Genomic DNA, 8,672 nt, shown 5'->3' with positions numbered 1-8,672 from the left:
GACTATATCTTATCTGTTGTAGTTAGTTGGTGACCCTTGGTATTTATCGATAAGGTTAAATGCCTCTGCGCCTTTGATTGTTAGGATCCATTTATGCATAGTTTGAGATGACGGTGAAAGTGTAGTAGAGTCATGGCTTCAATCACCAATTCAATGTGTTAGTGCAAAAGTTGTTTTATATTATTAACTATTAAACAAGTAATTATATTTACTAATGGCGTAAATCATGATACATAAAAAAAAGCTTTGTAACAAGTATCTGATAACTGACACTCCGAATTAGACTTTAAAAGACACAAGAAAATACAAGTCAACGAACGATCCTCTGATTCAAAGATCAAAGAATAATCAAAATGAAACAACTGGAAAAAAAGTCAATGTTATGATAAAAGTAAAGTCCTTTTATGAAGTAAATTACTTTGTAATCTTTCTGATGCAATGGTTTCTATAGTAGGACTATTATCTAAAAAAGTCAATGGTCTAGTAAAAGTCAAATCCTTTGATGATGTAAATAACTTTGTAATTTCAACGGCGCAATGTTTCCTCTCGTAAAGCTATTATATGAAAAAGTCAATATTTTTATTCAACAAGTCAACATTGAAAATTAACTTGTTAGTATTCGTCCGAAAACAAAATTCTAAGAGAAACCATTTTGTTCCTCTGATGATGTGGCATCACAAAATGCAAATGATTTACATCCTAAGACAATGCTCAAAGAAGATTTATGAAAAAGCCTTGAAAATATCAAAAGAAAAGAATGATATACACTTGAATTGATATAAGATTGAATTGTATTATTCTCTCAATGAGAGTTAAAATTCAAAAAAAAAAGATTATGGACAATTTAGACACAAACTTGACTCAATGTACTCCAATCCAATAGTGGCAATAACTCTTTCATTCAAAAGAGGTACCTAAAGAGGTGAAAAAATACTTCAAGCTTGGAGAGGTAGAGTAAAGAATACTTTTATACTATTGGATAAACAGTGGATTAAGTCATTGGCCATACTAAGACAAATCTCTTTGTAATGGGATGAATAGATATAACAACAACTGTTGCAAACTAGTTTAAACCCTTCCAACTAGTCTAAACTCTATTCACTAAATTTCAACACTTAGAACATGGGAAATACAAAAATTCCATTTTCATATCCACATAACTAATCCAACAAATTGGTACCATGATTTTACATTTATTTAACTAACTCAAACGATAGTTTTAAATACGTAACATATTCTCACAATTATTCAACTACCCCAAATTTTTCACAATTTTTTTAATAAGTCATAATCACTTATCACAAATTGAGAATTTTAACTCCTCACGTCACATTAAAAGTGGTGCATGGACCCATCAAAACAAAAATCAAGCTGACAATATGAGGTATAGGTACAGTCTTCCAAATTGAAATAAATCAAGTTGTGTGCATAAAGAACATAAAAACACTAACTACATACCATAGATTCAGATAAAACAAGTAACTAAATACTATAAGGTAGGATAACATGTTTGCAAAATAAAATGAATTATGTAACACCCCGATTTTTAACAGTGCGTGTGTATTTTTTTTTTATAAATAAAATTCATAAAACAAAGAAATAACAAAAGAAGTACTTTTTGGATAAAATATTTAAGTCGTAACACAACAACAAAAGTCAACAATATTTACAAGCAGCAGAATAGTTTTTGAAATAAAAATCCAAAGTATTTAAACATCAAAATACATCGGGGCTATGAGGCCTATCAAACATAGCTCATACCCCTGGGATAATCTCGGCAGACACTTGTACAAAAGCACTGCCCCAAGAATTTTAACTCCCCACGTCACATCAAAAGTGGTACATGGACCCATCAAAACAAAAGTCAAGCTGACAATATGAGATATAGGTACAATCTTCCAAATTGAAATAAATAAATCCACAAAAGAAAGACATATATCCCCTATACAACCATCTAATATGATAATGCTTCAAAAAACTATAACCCTGGTGATCTTCACGCGCCCCGCAAGATACTTGTGACACAACACCGGTCAGGTATGTCTACCTACGTGTCCATCTCTAGGGTACTACTCGTTAGGACGATCCTGGTTCTCATATGAGGGCAAAGCCTAGATTTCCACAATAATTGTAAAGGTCACCAACCGAAATTAACAAATAGCACTTAGCATTTAGATTTTAAATGCACAAAATAACGTTTCATCTTAGCATACTTCTTGAAAGGGTTTTCATATGCCAAACTTGCATACAATGCTATTAACAAAACTGCATTGTCGTATTTGAATACAACATCTTTGTATTTGAATACAGTGCTATTTCATAAGTTAGTAGCAAAAATAGAACATATGTAGTCGACTACGAGACAGGATGTAGTCGAATACGAGACAAGATGTCAGCAGCAAAAACAACACCACTGTATTCGATTACAACATTCTTGTAGTCGAATACAGTGTTGCTTCTGAAGTCAGTAGTCAAATCAAGACATCTGTATTCAAATACAACCTTCTTGTATTCGAATACACATCAGAAAAAGTGCAAAAATCAGTTTTGAAACGTTTCGAAAAGGTTTCGCAATCAATCAACACTTACAACAAATCCAAAACAATCACACTTAGCAATTAAGGCACAATCACAACAACAACTGAGTATACTCACAGAATTATAACATTAAATCAAACATGACTCGTGTGCCACACACCCTAAATGCAATGCGTATATGCCAAAATGCATGGACTCGGAATTCCAAATCAAACCCTCATCGAAGGGGCGTAAATCATAATTGTACCGCCTATCACATGCCGTGTACTAAATTACTGAGGTGCCACCTATCACAGGTCAACGCGATTTACTAAAAATGTAAATCGTAAATGTACCGCCTATCACAGGCCAGTAGTACTATTTACTGAGGTTCCACCTATCACGGGTCAGCACGATTTACAAAAATGTGCAGTCTATCGTAGACTTTCACGACGCGATAATCCCTGCAAGGATAAGATGAACCAACATATCACATTGAATCATCTCGTGGCCCATCCGGTCACCACTATCACCATGGCCCATCTGATCGCCAAGTACTATGAAATGCATGAGCATACACTGACTCTTTTCACAACAATCATTAAGTAAATGCAACTATTAAAAGATTCCCCATTTTTAATACTCATTTAACACTAATGATTTTTCAAATATCACACAGAGCATACTCAAACATATACTCAAACATATACTCAAATTCAATCCACAATTCACACTAAATCATATCAATTCATTTTTCCACAAAATCCACACATAAAAAACATCTAAAAAATTCATAATATTAATTATGAATACATCAACCACTACAAACATAAATTATCACAAACGACACTTCAAAACACACCGAAAACAAATTCCACTAATTAACACATAATCGAATTAAATTTATTTTCCACAAGTTCACACCTCAAATACATCAAATTTATTTTCCACAATCTCACATATAAGGTCCTAAATGCAAACTAAAAGTTTGGAAGGAGCCCTTACCTTTACGATAGCTTTAACGAGCGATTACGGTACTGCGATTAATTCCGATAAAATCTTCGTTCGCATTGTCGCTTCCAAAGTTAGTTCACTAGCTCCGTAGCGGAGAGATAAGCAACTTTCCCTTCTATCTCTTCGCGAAATAAAGCTTAGATTTAGAAGAAACGTGGGGGTTTCCAACACACACACACACACACACACACACACATATATATATATATATATATATATATATTAATTAAACCAACACAATGTGACACCCTAAACCCCAAATAATTTTTTTTTTAGGATAAAGAGTATAACATAATCATAAGCATGTCACATAATTCCAAAATTTCCATCAAACATAATGGCTCCGAAATCATAATATCAAACAAAAGAAACTCCTAAAATAATTATCAAATTCACTCCTAAAATAATTATCAAATTCACTCCTAAAATAATTATCAAATTCACTCCTAAAATAATTATCAAATTCACTCCTAAAATAATTATCAAATTCACTCCTAAAATAATTATCAAATTCACTCCTAAAATAATTATCAAATTCACTCCTAAAATAATTATCAAATTCACTCCTAAAATAATTATCAAATTCACTCCTAAAATAATTATCAAATTCACTCCTAAAATAATTATCAAATTCACTCCTAAAATAATTATCAAATTCACTCCTAAAATAATTATCAAATTCACTCCTAAAATAATTATCAAATTCACTCCTAAAATAATTATCAAATTCACTCCTAAAATAATTATCAAATTCACTCCTAAAATAATTATCAAATTCACTCCTAAAATAATTATCAAATTCACTCCTAAAATAATTATCAAATTCACTCCTAAAATAATTATCAAATTCACTCCTAAAATAATTATCAAATTCACTCCTAAAATAATTATCAAATTCACTCCTAAAATAATTATCAAATTCACTCCTAAAATAATTATCAAATTCACTCCTAAAATAATTATCAAATTCACTCCTAAAATAATTATCAAATTCACTCCTAAAATAATTATCAAATTCACTCCTAAAATAATTATCAAATTCACTCCTAAAATAATTATCAAATTCACTCCTAAAATAATTATCAAATTCACTCCTAAAATAATTATCAAATTCACTCCTAAAATAATTATCAAATTCACTCCTAAAATAATTATCAAATTCACTCCTAAAATAATTATCAAATTCACTCCTAAAATAATTATCAAATTCACTCCTAAAATAATTATCAAATTCACTCCTAAAATAATTATCAAATTCACTCCTAAAATAATTATCAAATTCACTCCTAAAATAATTATCAAATTCACTCCTAAAATAATTATCAAATTCACTCCTAAAATAATTATCAAATTCACTCCTAAAATAATTATCAAATTCACTCCTAAAATAATTATCAAATTCACTCCTAAAATAATTATCAAATTCACTCCTAAAATAATTATCAAATTCACTCCTAAAATAATTATCAAATTCACTCCTAAAATAATTATCAAATTCACTCCTAAAATAATTATCAAATTCACTCCTAAAATAATTATCAAATTCACTCCTAAAATAATTATCAAATTCACTCCTAAAATAATTATCAAATTCACTCCTAAAATAATTATCAAATTCACTCCTAAAATAATTATCAAATTCACTCCTAAAATAATTATCAAATTCACTCCTAAAATAATTATCAAATTCACTCCTAAAATAATTATCAAATTCACTCCTAAAATAATTATCAAATTCACTCCTAAAATAATTATCAAATTCACTCCTAAAATAATTATCAAATTCACTCCTAAAATAATTATCAAATTCACTCCTAAAATAATTATCAAATTCACTCCTAAAATAATTATCAAATTCACTCCTAAAATAATTATCAAATTCACTCCTAAAATAATTATCAAATTCACTCCTAAAATAATTATCAAATTCACTCCTAAAATAATTATCAAATTCACTCCTAAAATAATTATCAAATTCACTCCTAAAATAATTATCAAATTCACTCCTAAAATAATTATCAAATTCACTCCTAAAATAATTATCAAATTCACTCCTAAAATAATTATCAAATTCACTCCTAAAATAATTATCAAATTCACTCCTAAAATAATTATCAAATTCACTCCTAAAATAATTATCAAATTCACTCCTAAAATAATTATCAAATTCACTCCTAAAATAATTATCAAATTCACTCCTAAAATAATTATCAAATTCACTCCTAAAATAATTATCAAATTCACTCCTAAAATAATTATCAAATTCACTCCTAAAATAATTATCAAATTCACTCCTAAAATAATTATCAAATTCACTCCTAAAATAATTATCAAATTCACTCCTAAAATAATTATCAAATTCACTCCTAAAATAATTATCAAATTCACTCCTAAAATAATTATCAAATTCACTCCTAAAATAATTATCAAATTCACTCCTAAAATAATTATCAAATTCACTCCTAAAATAATTATCAAATTCACTCCTAAAATAATTATCAAATTCACTCCTAAAATAATTATCAAATTCACTCCTAAAATAATTATCAAATTCACTCCTAAAATAATTATCAAATTCACTCCTAAAATAATTATCAAATTCACTCCTAAAATAATTATCAAATTCACTCCTAAAATAATTATCAAATTCACTCCTAAAATAATTATCAAATTCACTCCTAAAATAATTATCAAATTCACTCCTAAAATAATTATCAAATTCACTCCTAAAATAATTATCAAATTCACTCCTAAAATAATTATCAAATTCACTCCTAAAATAATTATCAAATTCACTCCTAAAATAATTATCAAATTCACTCCTAAAATAATTATCAAATTCACTCCTAAAATAATTATCAAATTCACTCCTAAAATAATTATCAAATTCACTCCTAAAATAATTATCAAATTCACTCCTAAAATAATTATCAAATTCACTCCTAAAATAATTATCAAATTCACTCCTAAAATAATTATCAAATTCACTCCTAAAATAATTATCAAATTCACTCCTAAAATAATTATCAAATTCACTCCTAAAATAATTATCAAATTCACTCCTAAAATAATTATCAAATTCACTCCTAAAATAATTATCAAATTCACTCCTAAAATAATTATCAAATTCACTCCTAAAATAATTATCAAATTCACTCCTAAAATAATTATCAAATTCACTCCTAAAATAATTATCAAATTCACTCCTAAAATAATTATCAAATTCACTCCTAAAATAATTATCAAATTCACTCCTAAAATAATTATCAAATTCACTCCTAAAATAATTATCAAATTCACTCCTAAAATAATTATCAAATTCACTCCTAAAATAATTATCAAATTCACTCCTAAAATAATTATCAAATTCACTCCTAAAATAATTATCAAATTCACTCCTAAAATAATTATCAAATTCACTCCTAAAATAATTATCAAATTCACTCCTAAAATAATTATCAAATTCACTCCTAAAATAATTATCAAATTCACTCCTAAAATAATTATCAAATTCACTCCTAAAATAATTATCAAATTCACTCCTAAAATAATTATCAAATTCACTCCTAAAATAATTATCAAATTCACTCCTAAAATAATTATCAAATTCACTCCTAAAATAATTATCAAATTCACTCCTAAAATAATTATCAAATTCACTCCTAAAATAATTATCAAATTCACTCCTAAAATAATTATCAAATTCACTCCTAAAATAATTATCAAATTCACTCCTAAAATAATTATCAAATTCACTCCTAAAATAATTATCAAATTCACTCCTAAAATAATTATCAAATTCACTCCTAAAATAATTATCAAATTCACTCCTAAAATAATTATCAAATTCACTCCTAAAATAATTATCAAATTCACTCCTAAAATAATTATCAAATTCACTCCTAAAATAATTATCAAATTCACTCCTAAAATAATTATCAAATTCACTCCTAAAATAATTATCAAATTCACTCCTAAAATAATTATCAAATTCACTCCTAAAATAATTATCAAATTCACTCCTAAAATAATTATCAAATTCACTCCTAAAATAATTATCAAATTCACTCCTAAAATAATTATCAAATTCACTCCTAAAATAATTATCAAATTCACTCCTAAAATAATTATCAAATTCACTCCTAAAATAATTATCAAATTCACTCCTAAAATAATTATCAAATTCACTCCTAAAATAATTATCAAATTCACTCCTAAAATAATTATCAAATTCACTCCTAAAATAATTATCAAATTCACTCCTAAAATAATTATCAAATTCACTCCTAAAATAATTATCAAATTCACTCCTAAAATAATTATCAAATTCACTCCTAAAATAATTATCAAATTCACTCCTAAAAATTATCAAATTCACTATCCTAAAATAATTATCAAATTCACTCCTAAAATAATCATCAAATTCACTATCTTAAAATAATTATCAAATTCACTCCTAAAATAATTATAAAATTCACTATCTTAAAATAATTATCGAATTCACGATCCTAAAATAATTATTAGAAATTGAATTAGTAATAAATTTATTGTATTATTGATAATAATAATAATAATAATAATAATAATAATAATAATAATAATAATAATAATAATAAGGTACTAATTCGGTTAATAGGAATTTTATTTCACCGATATATAAAAAGGAAAACTGAGTTTACAAACAAAAGAGTGAGGCATAATATTATTTGGACTACAGTATAACAATTTGATGGTAATAGGGAAGGTGTATCTGATTGTAGGGTATAGTTATATTGTTTTAGCGTTAGAAAGCATGGGCTGGTGGCAACAGAGCAAGCGACTATGGGTAAGGAGAAAACTAATCCTCTTATTTATGTGTGATTATCTATATATATATATATATGTAAGTTTAGAAGCCTAGCCACATTCATCACCGATTTTTGATTCGTTCTAAATTTGATTCATTCTAAGTAGGAAAGGCTAGTAGCATACCTGATTGTGGTTTGGAATTGAAATTGAAATTGAAATTGGAATTGGAATTGGAAGGCGGCTCCGTAGCTATGCGCTAATCTCTGGTTTACTCACCTATGTATGTATATATATATATATATATATTACATAGTATACGAGCCTAGGTTATTATTATTAGTATTATTATTATT

General features: G+C 26.8%; 1 protein-coding gene across 1 annotated transcript in view; it reads right to left on the bottom strand.

The window, feature by feature from the left end:
- Nucleotides 1–2,964: 2,964 nt before the first annotated feature.
- Nucleotides 2,965–8,672, bottom strand: part of LOC140919358 (uncharacterized) — a 6,449-nt gene continuing 741 nt past the window's right edge. The window contains exon 2 of the mRNA XM_073365367.1: nt 2,965–3,074. Within this exon, the coding sequence (XP_073221468.1) occupies nt 2,965–3,074 (110 nt within the window). The remainder of the gene's footprint in view (nt 3,075–8,672) is intronic.

Source organism: Cicer arietinum, chromosome 2 (assembly GCF_000331145.2).
Source record: "Cicer arietinum cultivar CDC Frontier isolate Library 1 chromosome 2, Cicar.CDCFrontier_v2.0, whole genome shotgun sequence".
NCBI classification, from domain to species: domain Eukaryota; kingdom Viridiplantae; phylum Streptophyta; class Magnoliopsida; order Fabales; family Fabaceae; genus Cicer; species Cicer arietinum.
Note: the sequence above shows the minus strand (reverse complement) of the source record. Positions and strands in the feature narration are given on the sequence as shown.